General features: G+C 43.3%; 1 protein-coding gene across 1 annotated transcript in view; it reads right to left on the reverse strand.

Moving 5' to 3' along the window:
- The window catches only part of TDRD12 (tudor domain containing 12), a 91,838-nt gene that overhangs the window by 12,293 nt on the left and 62,492 nt on the right, over positions 1–17,053 (reverse strand). Inside the window, exons 20-25 of the mRNA XM_036346898.1 lie at positions 16,710–16,827; positions 15,150–15,289; positions 14,807–15,027; positions 12,143–12,242; positions 1,920–2,107; positions 959–1,169 (exon numbers count right to left, since the gene is read on the reverse strand). Of these exons, the coding sequence (XP_036202791.1) occupies positions 959–1,169; positions 1,920–2,107; positions 12,143–12,242; positions 14,807–15,027; positions 15,150–15,289; positions 16,710–16,827 (978 nt within the window). The remainder of the gene's footprint in view (positions 1–958; positions 1,170–1,919; positions 2,108–12,142; positions 12,243–14,806; positions 15,028–15,149; positions 15,290–16,709; positions 16,828–17,053) is intronic.

Raw genomic sequence — 17,053 nt, forward strand, 5'->3', positions numbered from 1 at the left:
GAATACATGTGGCTCCAGCACACAGTGGACAATCAGCAAATACTTTCCACGAAGGAAAAGACTGCTATTTAATAAATAACAGTCTATTTTACTAAACTCTCTAAGGAAGGCTGTGTGTTCACCCTGTATGGTGGAAGCATTCACCTATGTATCTCCTGGATAACATGTAACTTTGTTTTTAACCCAAACTGTTTTTACTTTGCCAACTGCAATGGCTTATTTCATATCCTACTAATCAGAGGATACAAAACTTAACTTCCTCTGAAGAACCAGGGGAAGTTATGAACAGGACTCACTGCTCTGGGGATGACTGTCTGGCAACCTCTCCCAGGCGCGAGAGCCTCTGCAGCCGGTGGTGGGAGGCCGCGGGAGCCCACCCGGGACCACTCTTCCCTGCCCCTTGTCCTGGCCCATGCTGTTTTCTTGGCCTCACTGCCTCATCCGGTCTACTTGGTGACATCCTAGTGCTCCTCCCAAAGGGCCCACACAAATGTTCCTTCCTTTGAGAGCTTTGCTGAACTCTCTCTTTCCTTGTCCATCCTCCCAACCCTAACGAATTACCTGGTCACTCCAGGAAGTGGCCATCACCTGTGCCCCCTCTGACAAGGGTATCCATTTTGCAGGTTCTTACCCTGTTTCTTCTCCTTAAGCTGATAGCCAATGTACTTTATCATGACACACATTTCCCACCAATTCTAAGTCTGTGAGTGCTGAGGATAATGATGGCAACCCGCCCCCGGCAAACAGGGTGCCTGTTCAGAGCTGGGTCTCTGCAGGCTGGCCGTCAGCACAGCCCACACCTGCAGGGACCACGCAGACTGTGCTTTCTCTGCTCAGGAACAGGAAGCATTTACCCAACCTCAAAACTGTGATTCAAATAAACCTCGATTCTGTGTACATTCTGTGTTAAGTATATTCTAAAAGTCAGCAAACTATAAAAAGCCGAAATAACTCTCACTTTTGGATTCCATTCAATTTCATTGTCGGCAGGTTTCACTCTACAAACAATGAACTCCATGGCTTGGGGGGGCAGAGCCTGGAAGTTTTCTGGGAGATGCAGCAGCTGATCTCTGGGGATGGGTCCAGTCCTGCCTTCATCTATAAACTTCACAAGGACAGTATCGAGGGCCGACGTGTCTGCTTTTTGGCTCACCTCCAACACCTGAACTCTGAAGAACAACAGTGGCATCAGTTTAACACAGAGATTCTAAAATGGAAATAACCTTTGCCTCCACTTACCCATAAGTGCTGAACATATAGTCAGACCCCCGAGCTGCATGGTTTTACTCCATACTAGGAATAAAAAACCTAGAGCTGCCAAGAGCACTTAGCAATGGTTTATTTAAAGCATACCTAAGTATAAATAGAGTAAATCCCTTATTTAACAACACATTAAAAATTAACGTAGCAAATTAAAAGTTTTAAGTTTCTCAATCTAGGTTATCACCAAGTGGAGTAGGGTGTGGCATTCGAAGGATGTGGGTGCCAACAGGGATGTGAGTCAGACTGCCCGGGTTGGAACACTGTGCCACTTACTGAGCTGACCTCACACGAATTACACAGCCTCGCCAAGGCTCAGTATGCTGATCTGTAAAATGGGAATAATGCCACATCCTTTGTGAAAACTGCGTTAAAGATGTACGTGTACTTGGCACACAATGATGGCTCCATAACTGTCGGTATATAAACGCTACAGTCATCCAGGCTCTGTGCTCAAGAGCCTGGGGCCAGATGAGTCCCAGGTGTAGAACTGTGCCCAGGGTCTGGAGGCCATGACCCTGCCACCACCATCCTGGGAGTCAGCAGGCCTAGCACGTGAACAGTGGGCCGAACGGACAGAAATGAAAATGGGGGTTCAAGAGCAGTTAAAGTTACCTCATGCTTCATACCTTTTCAAGATGAAATAACAGACATTCTACCTGTGAAAAAGTGTTTTCTCTGCTAATCCGTATAATCCAAATTTCTCCACCTTTTCAATGGTTGTTTTATTACTGGAATCCTCAAAATACTGCTTCATTTCAGCATTAAGAGTTGCATAAAGATCCACATGTTTATCAACTATACGACCAAAGTAATTTGTTGCATTCAAAATGTAAAAGGGTATTATCTGAAACATAAACACAGCCAGGAAATAAAATTAAGCTAAACCCAGGACCCTGTCTGCAAAGATCAGCACCTGACCTGAGAACCCAAAGCACATGAACAGAAATAAAAGAATACACTGGAAAACTAGCCAACAAGCAAACAAAACACAACAAAAACATTACCCTCAAATAATTAGCTTCACTTTAAATCTACCGGATTTTTTTTTTGTAAATCTCATTATTTTAAAATTGCATTATTAGTCATAAGTGTCCCTTTATTTACTTTTTAACTGCACTTTATAAAACTCTTCTTAAAATAGCACCCCTTTCTCTTGAGCCCTTTCTGATCTTTGCTCCTGTAACAAGCGGTATTTTAGTAAGCGCCTACTGTGCGTGAGGCACTGGGCAAACAGATGAAGCCACGTGCGGCAGGGACCCTCAGCAACTCTCAGATGGACAGATATGCCACAGCCAGAGCGCGCTGAGGAAGACAACTCTTCACAGGCAAGTGTATGCAGGGTCACTGGTGTGTGAGGGGAGTGCTGGCGTGCGTATGCAGCAGCAAGAGCGTGGAGAAGGCATTCCAGACAGAGGAGCACACAGTGTGCATTGAGGCAGGAGCCCTGGCTGCCCAGGAGTGAGAACTGGTGACTTGGTGGAATGGTGGAAAGGGTAGTGCTGACTCAGAGGCGGGCAGGCAAGGTAGGGGCGAGGTCACCCCTTGTGACTGAAAAGCGTGTCGGACCTCACCAAGCTGACAGCCTGGGGTCCCCTCTACGGCCCCTCCAACCTCACTGCCTGCCCCTCTCCCACTCTCACTGCCAGTGAGTCGTGCTGTCCACAGACAATCCACATTACCTCCTACCTCGGGGGCTTTGTACATGCTGGTTCCTCTGCCTGGAATATTCTTCCCCAGGTCTTCCCCATGGCTGGATCCTTCTTATCTGACCCTTAATGCAGTTGACTCTCTTCAGAGAGTCCCTCCCTGCCTATAATTTTCAAAGGGCCCCTTGTCCCCTGGCACCCTTACAGCAGCATACCTACATTTCATCCTCTTCACAGCACATCTTTCTTACTCACCTGTCCACTGTGGACCACCCCCACTAGAATGTCAGCAGAAAGAGGACCGGTAACATGTCAGTCACAGTTCCCAAGCCAGCCATTCTCCAGCACCCCCGTGCAGAAAGCTGCCTCAGTAAACCCTTAGTGCTTACTCAAGCCTGCCCCACCTCAGGCAGGAGTTCAGTATCCCTTCCTGCTTGGCAACGATCCTTTCCCAGGGAGTCTTCTCCCCTATGGTTTAGAGGCCCCATCAGCCTGGCATTCCATTCAGCAGCCCACTTGGTGACAGCAGTCAGTGAACATGAGGCAGTACGGAGGATGAGAAAAGCTCACTACAATGTTACGAGAAATGGGCAGGGCACAATACATACACCAATAACAAAAATTTTTTAAAAGATGTACAAAGAAAAAATATACTTTGTACAAAGATGTACAAAGAAAAAATAAACAATAAATTGTTTTAGAGTGATAGGAATAAAGAGGAGAGTTTCTTCCTCCCATACTTCCCAAATAAGAAGGCTTTATGTCAAGGAGAGGGGCCTCAGCACACACGGGGTAAACAAAGTCCAGGCCGTGCTGGCCTCAGCTGCAGCAGTCCCCGCCGTAGGTCACTAGCACATCCAAAGACACAGGCTGGCAGAAAGGAGGCAGCAAAAAGCAGCTTGTGAACTGGACGCTCTCAACAGAAGGAGAGCATGAGGCCTGCAGACAGGGTAGGGTTATCAACTTGTCCTGATCTATCTCATACTATCCTGTTTTCAGCACTGAAAGTCCCACATGCCAGGACTGCCCCCGCCCCCCCAGTCTGGGCACCCCGGGAGGGTCCCTTCTCGACCTGTTTTGATTCCACTCTCCCCAGTACCTATGCACACAACTAACTCAGTTTGTTATGGTCACAGGATACAAGGTAAGGGTAAAAAATCAATTGTGTGTTTTTTTTAAGGGAGACATCTGTAATACTTTCTTTTTAAATACATTTTTATTGATTTCAGAGAAGAAGGGAGAGGGAGAGAGAGATAGAAACATCAATGATGAGAGAGAATCATTGATCAGCTGCCTCCTGCACGCCCCCTACTGGGGACTGAGCTTGCAACCCAGGCATGTGCCCTTGACGGGAATCAAACCTGGGACCCTTCAGTCCACAGGCTGACACTCTATCCACTGAGTCAAACAAGCTAGAGCTCAACTGTATTTCTAAAACAACTAGAAAATAAAGTTTTTAAAAAATTCTCAACCAAGGATATGATTTTTTAAAATATAATCTTATTGATTTTAGAGTGGAAGGAAGAGGAAGAGAGAGATATAGAAACATCAATGATGAGAGAGAATCACTGATTGGTTGTCTCCTGCTCGCCCCACACTGGCGATTGAGCCTGCAACCTGGGCATATGTCCTGAAGAGGAATTGAACTGTGACCTCCTGGTTCATAGGTTGATGCTCAACCACTGAGCCATGCAGGCTGGGCTAGGACATGATTTTATTGATTTGACACACACACACACACACACACACACACACACACAGAAAGGGGGGGGGGGAGAGAGAGAGAGAGAGAGAGAGAGAGAGAGAGAGAGAGAGAGAGAGAGAGAGAGAGAAAGAAACATCAATGGGTTGCCTCCCATACCCACCCTGGCCAGGGATCAAACCTACAACCTAGGTATGTGCCCTGACACAGAATCGAACCTTCAACCTTCTGGTGTACAGGACAATGCTTCAACCAAGTTTTGATTTTCAAGTGGGAGAAAATATTTGCAATATATCTGACAAAGGATATCCAGAATATATAAAGAATTCTTAACTCAACAAAAAGAAAACCCTAAATTTTAAAAGTGGACATAAATTCTGAACAGAGTTCATAAAAGAAGAGATACAAATAGTCAATAAGCAGTGAAAAGATGTCCAAGCTTCTTTATCACCAGGGAAATACAAAATAAGGTATCAGTGCAAATGCAACAGAGTGGCAAAAATTAAAGACTGAGAATACCAAGTACTGATGAGATTGTACCAACCGGAATTCTCATATGCAGTGCTGGTGAGAATGCAGCTTCTTATAAATATCCACTTATCATATGACCCAGCAATTTCACTCCAAGGTCTTACTCAAGAGAAATGAAAATGTATAAAAGACTTGAAACACAAATGGTTCATGGCAACCAGAAACACAAACCACCCAAATGCCCATCAACTTGTGAACAAACCATGATAAACCCATATAAATGGAATCCTACTCAGCAATAAAATAGAGCAACATAGATGAATCTCAAAAGAATTAAGCTGATAGAAATGAGACACAAAAGCCTACATACTGTATGAGTCCATTAATATGAAATTCTAGTAAAGACAAACTGATAGTTACAGATCAGGGGTTACCAGGGGTTGGGGGAGTGGGGAAAGGACTGAGTGACGTCAAGTGCTGGGGTCCAACCCCAGCAGGTCCAGGGGTCCCCAAAGGTGTGGACGGAGTCGGCGAAGAAGGAATGACACAGAGGCAGCGTTCAGTTGATCAGCATGGTTGGGTTCTCTTGCCTGGTTCTATTGCCAGGTTCTGTAGGTTCTCCAGCCAGGTTCTGTAGCCATGTTCCCTTGCTAGGTTCTCCAGCCAGGTTCTGTCCAGGTTCTCCAGCCAGGTTCAGTCACCAGGTTCTAGTCAGGTTCTCTTGCCATGTTCTATCCAGGTTCTGTAGCCAGGTTCTGTCTCTAGGTTCTTCAGCCAGGTTCTCTCGCTAGGTTCTGTCTCTAGGTTCTGTGGCCAGTTTCTGTCCAGGATCTTTTGCCATGTTCTCTCGCTAGGTTCTGTCTCTAGGTTCTCTGGCCTGTTTCTGTCCAGGATCTTTTGCCATGTTCTCTCGCTAGGTTCTGTCTCTAGGTTCTGTCTCCAGTTTCTGTCCAGGATCTTTTGCCATGTTCTCTCCAGCGAAGTTCTTCTGTCTCTAGGTTCTGTGTAGATTCTGTGTCTAGGTTCTGTGTCTAGGTTCTGTTCCCTGTTATCTTGTTACATCTGTATTTATACCAGTTGATTCCAATCCTATCAATCTCTATTCCAGAGGTTAGGGCGTTTCTTATCTCCATTCCAGGGAGTAAAGATTATGTAGCTTAAGCATGATTGTTCATAGTTAAAGTGATTAATTACCTGCCTGGCACTTAGTTAAGGGGTTTTATTCCCTCCCTAACTTCAGGGGAAAATCCCTACCTGGGGAAACAACCTTTCTCAGAGAGGTGACCTTGGTTAAAACACATAGTGCCAAGAAGGTGAGCAAACATATTAAGAACAGTATGCCATATATGCCAGGTCCCTTGAAACAGCAAGGATGGACCGGCTCCCGGCAGTCAAGGGGGAAAGGAGAGACCTCACTGGGGTAATGGAAGTTTTAATATCATGATGTGGTATTGGTTACATGATTATATATGTTTATCAAAACTGAACAAACTAGCCCAGCCAGCGTGGCTCAGTGGATGAGTGTTGATCTATGAATCAGGAGGTCATGGTTCGATTCCTGGTCAGAGCACATGCCCAGGTTGCGGGCTCGATCCCCAGGTGTGCGGGAAGCAGCCAATTGATGATTCTCTCTCATCATTGATGTTTCTATCTCTCTCTCTCCCTATCCCTTCCTCTTTCTCTCTCTCTCTTCCATAGTCCCCGGTCAGCGTGCTTGCAGAGGGCAACCGACCAATGTTTCTCACACCAATGTTTATCTCTCATATCAATGTTTCTCTCTCTCTTTTTCTCTCTCTAAAAATACATATCCTCAGGTGGTTGAAAAAAGAGAGGCTTGGTTAGAAGGGTTCTGGGAAGATGGCAGTAGTCAAGTGTTATATTTTTTTATCATCCCTAAATCTCCACATAAAGACAGATCAATGAGACAGCAAACCAAAAAGTCAGGGAAACAATTTGCAATTAAAACTGACCAAGTATCCCCATGGACCCCCATATAAAAGCAGATAAGGAAGAAGACAGGGAGAAAATCTAGGTGACCTTGGATTTAGCAATGAGTCTGTATGCAACACCAAAAGCACAATCCATGAAAGAAAAAATTGGAATGTTGGGCTTCATTAAAATTAAGAACTTCTGCTCTGCAAAAAAATACTCTAAGGGGAATGAAAAGACAAGCCACAGACTTGAAGAAATTTTTTGCAAAATACATATCTGATAGAGGGCTGGTATCCAAAATATACAAATACTTAAAACTAAACAATAAGAAAACATACAATCAGAGAACCAAGATGGCAACATAGGTAAATGCTGGTACACACTGCCTCCCTCAACCACATCAAAATTACAACTAAAATACAGAACAACCATCATTCAGAACCGCCCGAAATCTGGCTGAATGAAAGTCCTACAACTAGAGAAGTAAAGAAGAAAATACACTGAGATTGGTAGCAGGAGTTGGAGGTGCAGAAAAGGCTGGTCCACACTCATGTGTGCCTTTTTTTTAATTGGGAGAGATATTGTCAAGGCCTCCTGTGAGAAGTAAGGGGTCCCAACCCCATACCAGACCTCCAGCCCAGGGTTCCAGAACTGGGAAGAGAAGCCCCTATAACTTCAGGCTGTAAAAACCAGTGGGGATTGTGGCTGAGTGACAGGGATGCTACTGGAGTCCCAGAAGTTCCTCTTAAAGAGCCGGCACACAAACTTACATGGTCCTGCTTCTCTGAGCCCCAGCGCTAGATGGCAGCTTTGGGATAATCCAAGGATATCTGGGGAGGAAATGGACTGTCTGGCATCGGGGCAGGAACTTGGAGTCGGCTTTCTCCCAGACAGAGGTGCTCACAGGGATCATTGTCACTGTGCTGGGACCTCCCCCATCGCAGAGCTGACTGGCAGTCATATCTGAGTTTCTATCAGCATAGCCCATATTATTCATTCCATCCTGGTGATTCCCTGAGACCCTACCCCATCCAATTTGCAGCACCACCCAACCTGTTTGCAGTAGCTTTTCCATATGAATGGCCTGTCCTAGCTTAGGCTTCAGACTTTGTTAAAATCTCTGGAAGCAGCAACAGCTGGCATCAAACCTATCAATAAAAGGCCCAAGACCTGGCACTAGCACCAGCCTGCCTTGCTTCACAGCTAGGCTTTGCCTGGGCACTTCCTAGCCCAATACAAGTAGCAGCCATCTGCAGATCTCTTTGTAGTTCCTGCCAGGTGACCCCAGGCAGTGGCTGACTTTGCACCTCCTGGGAAGCCCCAGAGTCAGGGCCACCAGTTGACAGCTTCAGACCATACCAGATTGCAACACAACACACTCAAGGGGCAGACTCAGTGAGCACCAAAGCCCCACTGAAACGAGTCCTGCTCCACAGGGGTGTCTCCTGCACAACAGCTCTCCCATTGTGGATGCAGCTGGTCCTCACAGCCAATTGGCCTGGAGGTCAATTCCTCCAGTGACACCAACAGCAATCAAAGCTCAACTACAATAAGGCTGTGCAGCCCCTTCCCACCTCCTTCCCCCTCCCTCCTCCTGGGTCGGAGTGTCCCTGCGCACCCCATGCGCCAGAGCTGCAGCGAGAGCAGCTTTCCCTGGCCCCTCCCCTTCGCCTCCCTCACCCCCACCCCCACCCCGGCGGAAAAAAAAGAAAAGACCGTGCACACAGCCCACAAAGGGGCACATCTGGAGTGCCTAGATCAGGTGACTGGGGAGGCTGAGCTAATGGACCCTATAGACCACCTACTACACAAGGCCACTCTACCAATTCCAGGAGACATAGCAGCTCTACCTAATATAGAGAAACAACCACAGGGAAGCAGCCAAAATGTGGACAAAGAAACTGTTTATTCTTGTACCTATATTTTTGTGGAAATATGAACACCGTAAAATGGTCTGCGCCTCCTGTGACAAAGAAACATGTCACAAATAAGAGAAATGAAAGCAAGCAAACTACTGGATACAGAATTCAAAACAATGGTTATAAGGTTATTCAAGGGTCTTAATGAGAGTTTCAAGGGAATTAATGAGAGCTCCAAGGGACTTAGTAAGACTTTCAAGCATCTTAGTGAGAATGTCAAAGACATGAAAAACAACCAGTAAGATATTAAGCATATACTAACTGAAATAAAGAATAATTTACAGGGATTCAACAGGAGAATACATGATTCCAAGAATCAAATCAACAACTTGGAATATAAAGGAGCAAAAAATACCCACTCAGAAGAGCAAAAAGAAAAAAGAATCCAAAAATATGAAGATAGTGTAAGGAGCTTCTGGGACAACTTCAAGTGTACCAACATTCACATTATGGGGGTGCCAGAAGGAGAAGAGAGAGCACGAGATATTGGAAAACTATTTGAAGAAATAATGACAGAAAACTTCCCTACCTGGTGAACGAAATAGACTTACAAGTCCAGGAAGCACAGAGAACCCCAAATAAGAGGATCCCAAAGAGGCCCACACCAAGACATATCATAATTAAAATGCCAAGGGTTAAAGACAAAGAGAGAATCTTAAAAGCATCAAGAGAAAAGCAGCCAGTTACCTACAAGGGAGTGCCCATCCGACTGTCAGCTGATTTCTCAACAGATACTTTGCAGGCCAGAAGGGAGTGGCAAGAAATATTCAAAGTGATGAACAGCAAGGACCTACAACCAAGATTACTCTACCCAGCAAAGCTATCATTCAGAATGAAAGATCAGATGAAGAGCTTCACAGACAAGAAAAAGCTAAAGGAGTTCATCACCACCAAAACACTATTACATGAAATGTTGAGGGGGAGGGGACTAAGGGAGAGAAGGGAGAGGGGGGAGAGGGGAGAGAAGGAGCAGGAGGAGGAGGGGAAGGGAAGAAGGGGGAGGGAGGAGGAGGTGGAAGAGGAAGAAGGGGAGGAAGAGAAAAAAGATGAATAATAAAATGGCAATAAATACATATCTATCAATAACTAAATTTAAAAATCAAACAAACAAGAAACCTAATGAGCAAAGTAAACTGATGAATAAAATAGAATAAGAGCCATGGAACAGATTCACGAATCTCAGAGGGAAGGGGGTTGGGGAGCAAGGAGACATTAACCAAAGATCTTATATGCATATATGCATTACCTATAGACACAGACAGTAGAGTGGTGAAGGCCTGGGGTGGGGCGGGAACAGGGTAGTGGGGGGCAATGAGAGGAAAAAAGGAAACATCTGTAATATTCTCAACAATAAAGATTTAAAACAACATACAACCAGATTAAAAAATGGGCAGCCCAGCCAGTGTTGCTCAATAGTTAGAGCACTGGTCTGTGCACTGAAGGCTCATAGGCTTGATTCCCAGCCCCAGGACATGTGCAGGAGGCAACCAATCGATGTGTCACATCAATGTTTCTCTCTCTCTCTTCCCTTCCACTCTCCCTAAAAATCAATGGAAAAAATATCCTGGAGTGAGGATTAACAACAAAAAATAGGGCAAAACACCTGAACTAATATCCCACCACCCACCAAAAAATATATACAAGCGACAAATAAGCATATGAAAAGATGTTCAAAATCATGCCATCAGGGCCCTGCCGATTTGGCTCAGTGGACAAAGCGTCAGCCTGCAGACTGAAGGGTCGCAGGTTCAATACCAGTCAAAGGCACATACTTCAGTTGCAGGCTCGATCCCCGGCCCCAGATGCAACCAATCAATGTGTCTTTCTCACACTGATGTATCTCTCTGTCTCTCCCCCTCCACTCTTTAAAAATCAATGGAAAAATATCCTCGGGTGAGGATTAAAAAAAGACAAAACAAAACAAAATTATATGTCATCAGGGGAATATGAATTAAAACAAGATACCACTACCACCCTGACCACCCTGGCCGGTATGGCTCAGTAGACAGATCGTCAGCCCACGCACTGAAGGGTCTTGGGTTCGATTCCCAGTCAAGGGCACAAACCTTGTTTTGCAGGTTCGATCCCTGGCCCTGGTTGGGGCGTGTGTGGAAAGCTACCAATCAATGAGTCTCACATTGATATTTCTCTCTCCACCTCCCTCCCTCTCTTTCACTCTCTAAAATTCAATGGAAAAAATACCCTATTAGAAAGGCTAAGAGCCAAAAAACACTGACAACATCAAATGCTGGTAAAACTCATTTACTGCTGGTGGGAATGCAAAATGGCACAGGCCCTTCAGAAAACAGCATGGCAGTTTTTTACAAAACAAAAAGTCTGACTATACAATCACACTCTTTGGTATTTACTCAAGTAGTTGAGAAAACATCCATGTGAGAGAGAAACATGAGGATCGATCCTGAAACCTGGGTATGCGCTCTGACCAGGAACTGAACCTATGACCTTTCGGTGCACAGGATGACACTCAACCAGGACAATAAATCTGTTGTGAGTCACCCAGTTTATGGTTTGTTACAGCAACCACCGAAAATGAGTACAGCACAACAGATATACTCTAAGACAGTGGTTCTCAACCTTCTGGCCCTTTAAATACAGTTCCTCATGTTGTGACCCAACCATAAAATTATTTTCGTTGCTAATTCATAACTGTAATGTTGCTACTGTTATGAATCGTAATGTAAATATCTGATATGCAGGATGGTCATAGGCGACCCCTGTGAAAGGGTCGTTCGACCGCCAAAGGGGGCACGACCCACAGGTTGAGAACCGCTGCTTTAAGGGAAAGGGAAGGTGAAAAGGAAATCAAGCTCAAAAAGTAATAAAAAGGATTCAAAAGAAAACTCAGCAATTCTATCTGCATCTCAGAATTTTCCTCAAAGCAATAACCATGTATGCTCTGAAAAGACTCATGTGGTCAATGCATTATTTTTAATAATCCCTCCCCTGCAAAAAACGCTCTTTCTGAAATTGTTGAAGGGGTTTATCCACTTTCTCAATTTGACCTTGGTTTTCTAAATAACCTGGGAGCCTTCTAAGGGTGGGTGCCTATTATTAGATTAATGGTGGTAAATTAATACTGACCACTGGAAATCACAATTATATTCTACTAAGATTCTGCTGCTTAAAAAAAATATGTTCATTAAAATGACCATTAATCATTCAACAAAACAATCTTCAACAGAACTTACTTTAATGTATCCAAACAATGGTATTGCCTGGTTGGATAATTTTCTTGGATTGTCTATTTCTGGATTAATATGGTGTCGATCAGGACAAATCCTTTTGTCTCTGAAAGAAAGTAGCCAGGTTTTAAAATCAGAGATGAATCTATAATTTAAATCAGAGAACTTTTATTTGAAACACTTTAAAAGATAATATACTAAATACTTCAAATGACACTAACAATACATAAATATGTGAAAAGGACCCTAAATTTTAATTAATGCTGAATTAATGAGTTACTTCATTATGTCTTTAGACATTCTTAAGTGTAATACATAAATGAACAAAATGGATTTCCAAGATAGACTCTGAGCCATTCCTTAACCCAAGCATGTCAGAGTCACAGCCTGCAGGCCGCATGCCTCCTTTATTTGGCCCGTGTTAGCCTTTGAGTTTGACATGCTGGCCTTAACCCAAACTTAGAAATAGTTGAAGCTTCAGTTTTAAAAGTCAACATTCTATTTAAAGGCATAGTAGAAACTGCTGATAATAACCTGTTTAATGTAACATAGATTTAAAAAATACATGTCAAGTTATCTTAAAATTACATTAAATCCAATAGATAAATTATTAGATACCTACTACCCAGTCCCAGCCATCCATTTATGTACCAAGTAATGGCATTATGTCTGGGTTAGGGAGAGGCTCCCATTACTGTTAAGATATCCATATTCTCCAAACTGATTTACAGAATCGATGCAGTTGCTATCAAAATTCCAGCAGAGTTTTTGAACAAGTTGACAAACCTGTTCTACAATGTATATAGAGATGCAAGAGACTTATAGTAGCCAAAACAACCTTTAAGAAGGAAGGGCAAAGTTGGAGAACTTAATATACCAGATCCAAGACTCACTATAATATATGCTACAATACTTGAGAAAAAAATAGACTGGTATAAGGATAGACAAGTAGACCAAGGTAACCGAAAGAGTCCACAAAGGGAACACATACACTGTCATCTGGTTTATGTTAAAGGCACCAACTCAGTGAGGACACAACGACGATTTAAATAAATGATGCTGCAGCAAGTGATTACCCATTTGGAAAAAGTAAGCGGTGCCTCGAAGCTCACACTGTACACAAAAGTTAACTCAATAGGATCACACATCTAAATGTGAAAGCTAAAGCTACAAAGCTTCTAGAGCAGCGGTTCTCAACCTGTGGGTCGCGACCCCTTTGGGGTCGAACGACCCTTTCACGGGGGTCACCTAAGACCATTGGAAAACACATATATAATTACATATTGTTTTTGTGATTAATCACTATGCTTTAATTATGTTCAATTTGTAACAATGACATTGGGGGTCACCACAACATGAGGAACTGTATTAAAGGGTCGCGGCATTAGGAAGGTTGAGAACCACTGTTCTAGAGGATACAGGAGACTGTCTTCATGACCTGGAGACAGACACATATTTCTTACATAGGACATGAAAAACAGTAGCCACAAAATACTTTGTCAGTATTTAAAATGTCTGTTCATCAAAAGACTATTAAAAGAGTGAAAACACAAGCCACAGACTGGGAAAAGATATTCTCAATGCATATATCTGACAGAGCACTTCGATCTAGAATAAATTAATTAATCCTACAAACCAGTAAGAAAAAGATAAACACCCATTTTTTAAAAATGGGCAAAAGACTTTAACAGGCACATCACAAAAAGAGGATTGTCTAATGTCCCACAAGCATATGAAGAGACAGCATCATTAATTATTAGGAAAACACAAAAGAAAATCACAATGGTTTACCACTACACCCCAGAATTCTAAGTGTTGGTGAGGATATAAAGCAACTCAAACCTTCTCACACTTACTGATTAAACCGTAAAATGGTCAAGCACTTTGGAAAAGTTAAACATATGCTTATCCCATGATCCAGCAATTCCACTCCAAAGTATATAATCAAGAGAAATGGGTTCATATTTCCACAAAAATATAGGTACAAGAATGTTCACAGCAGCTTCCTATAAAACAGCCCAAACTGGAAACAACTCATAGGATCATCAAGAGAATAGATATATACATTGTGTTATCTTCTATATACTGTATATAAAAGCTTAAGTGACTATGGTATGACCGACCGACCGGCTGGTAGCTATGATGCACACAGACCACCAGGGAGCAGGTGCTTAACACAGGAGCTGTCCCTGATGGTCAGTGTGCTCCCACAGCCAACCTCCCGCAGTCCCTTCCCCCAGCCAGTCAGCACCGATTGGGACTGGGCAAGATGGCCCCAATCAGCCCCCATCATCGGCCAGGCCAAGGGACCCCACCCTTGCACGAATTCATGCACCGGGCATCTAGTATTCCTATAATAGAATACTGAGCCACTAAATAAACAAATAAGCAAAAGGCTGAGATACATAACAACACAGATAAATGACACCGATATTAGGTTGAGTATGAAGTAAAAAAACAAGCAAAACGGATCAATGTTGATGGATATCAGGAGGGTGTTACTTCTGGAGGAAGGGCACCTTGGGAAGGAGCGTGAGAGGGGCTCTGGGCGCTCTCTCAGAGCCGGTGGTGGTTTACATGGGTGCACACGTCACAAGTCATCGAGCTGTAAACTGACCACCTGTGCCCTTTACTGTATATCTCAATGATAAAAAAAGATGCCTGACTTACTTGCAAAATCCAAAAGCCTTAAGATACGGACAGAGAGGCCTTCCGGCTTTCTTGTCCTCCTTGGCTTCTAGAACGCCTGCAGTAAACTGATACAGCTCCGATGGAATCTTGGCATCTGCTCTTTCCAAGTATCGCAAAACACCCACAGCATGGCATGAACTTCTCTCCGTCAGCAGCAAGACAGATTTGGCCTTTTTACCTCCCTGTTTTGCAAGAGAACCCTTAAAATCGGGGTGAATAAAGGAAGTGGATCATCCATACCAGTCTGAACAACAAAACTTTGTGGATTCTGAATTTTTTATTACACAGTAAAATGTTTAAAGATAATAAAACATAATCAAACCTGTTCAGTTAAACTCTGAAAATGATCAGACATGCAATATAGGCGTCCACCAAAAATTTTTGGTGAGGAAGGAAAGCTGAAATGAATCACACACGTGGCATCAGTAATGGCCAAGAGTGGTATGCAGTCATCAGTTAAGGCTAGAGAAAAGGATACCGACAATTTCAAATGAGACTAGGGTATTACTGCACTCTACCAAACAATTCCAGCAACCATCTATAATAATCTATAATAATAAAAGCATAATATGCTAATTAGACTGAACGTCCTTCCTTCTGGACAAAGCCACGGCGGGCAGGAGCCGAAGCAGAGGTGGGTTGGAACGAAGGCAGAGGTGGCTGCCACGGCAGCAGGGGCCAAGGCCCTTGCATGAATTTCATGCATCAGGCCTGTAGTACTTCAATACATTTCTTTATTGCATTTTACTTTTTAGATGCAAAAAAGCCTTTTCCTTTAAAAAATATATATATTTTTATTGATTTCAGAGAGGAAGAGAGAGAGAAACATCAATGATGAGAGAGAATCATTGATTGGCTGCCTCCTGCACACCCCCTACTGGGGATTGAGCCCACAACCCAGGCATGTGCCCTGACTGGAAATCCAACCGTGACCTCCTGGTTCATAGGTCTATGCTCAACCACTGAGCCACACCAGCCAGGCTCTTTTTCTTTTTATTTATTGACTTGAGAGAGAGAGAGGAAGAGGGGGCGGGGAGAGAGAGGCATCGCTTTGCTGTTTCGCTTGTTTATGCAGTCACTGGATGCTTTTTGTATGTACCCTAACCAGGGATGGAACCCACAGCCTTGGCATATCAGGCTAACACTTAACCAACTGAGCTACTGGGCCAGGGCTTTCCCACTGTTTCTGTGATTCAATTCCAGAGAAAAGTGGTCTCCTTTTAGCTGAAGGAAAAAAACCCTCTTTTTGTTGAAAATTTAGGCTGCCCATATCTATTTTAACATTTATTTTATACATTTTGACTTTTAAATTTCTAATACTAAATGTCACAATCATTTATGACATGCTTCATCACAGGCACGTGTGTATATGTAAATGAGACAGTGATCCTCAAGCTGGAACTCCAGGAAGAATGTCTACTCTAGACTAAGGAAGGTTGCTGTCTAATGTCCTGAGAGCCGGGGGGGGGGGGGGGGTGTGCCTAGATCCACATTAATATTAAATGTTTTAAAAATCTTTTTTGTATTGATTTTTAGCGAAAGAGGAAGGGAGAGGGAGAGAAAGAAACATTGGTGTGAGAGTGAAACCTTTATCAGTTGCTTCCTGCACGCGCCCTACCGGGGATCAAGCCCGGAAGCAGGCATGTGCCCTAACAGAAAACCGAGCCAGAAACCTTCCAGTGCACAGGACAACACCCAACCGAGCCACACTGGCTAGGGCAACGTTAAAATCTTAATTTTCATTTTGGAATTCACCTTAACAAATTCTCAATAAATCTGGGAAATGATGAGAAATTTGGAGATGAGACACAGAAATGAATTGAAGGCATGATTCCTAACACCTCTGCCTTCTCTAAATATAAGGAGAAATTAAAACACATACCTAATACAATGTGAGAGCCAGAACTTAACTTCTTCTTCCACTGTTCTAATACACTTTTTAAATTAAAAACCATCTCTTTATGCATTTTCAAGCAAAATATTGAACTGCTTTCTACCACCTGAAGATGAAACCAAGAGAACAGTTCACAGTCAAGAACATAAACTTGAATTTAATTGTTCTGTCAATAATCATCAATATAAACCATTTAAAATTATCTATGAGGGTATTGTATCACTGATCAAATAATTCTTATGAGATGATTGTTGATTTAAATAAATCTATTCCCAAAATCCCCTAGTTTAGATCTAAAAATTTGCTCAAGTGAAACAAATATTATTTTGCTT

The sequence above is a fragment of the Myotis myotis genome, unplaced genomic scaffold, assembly GCF_014108235.1.
Source record: "Myotis myotis isolate mMyoMyo1 unplaced genomic scaffold, mMyoMyo1.p scaffold_m19_p_19, whole genome shotgun sequence".
Taxonomy (NCBI): Eukaryota; Metazoa; Chordata; class Mammalia; order Chiroptera; family Vespertilionidae; genus Myotis; species Myotis myotis.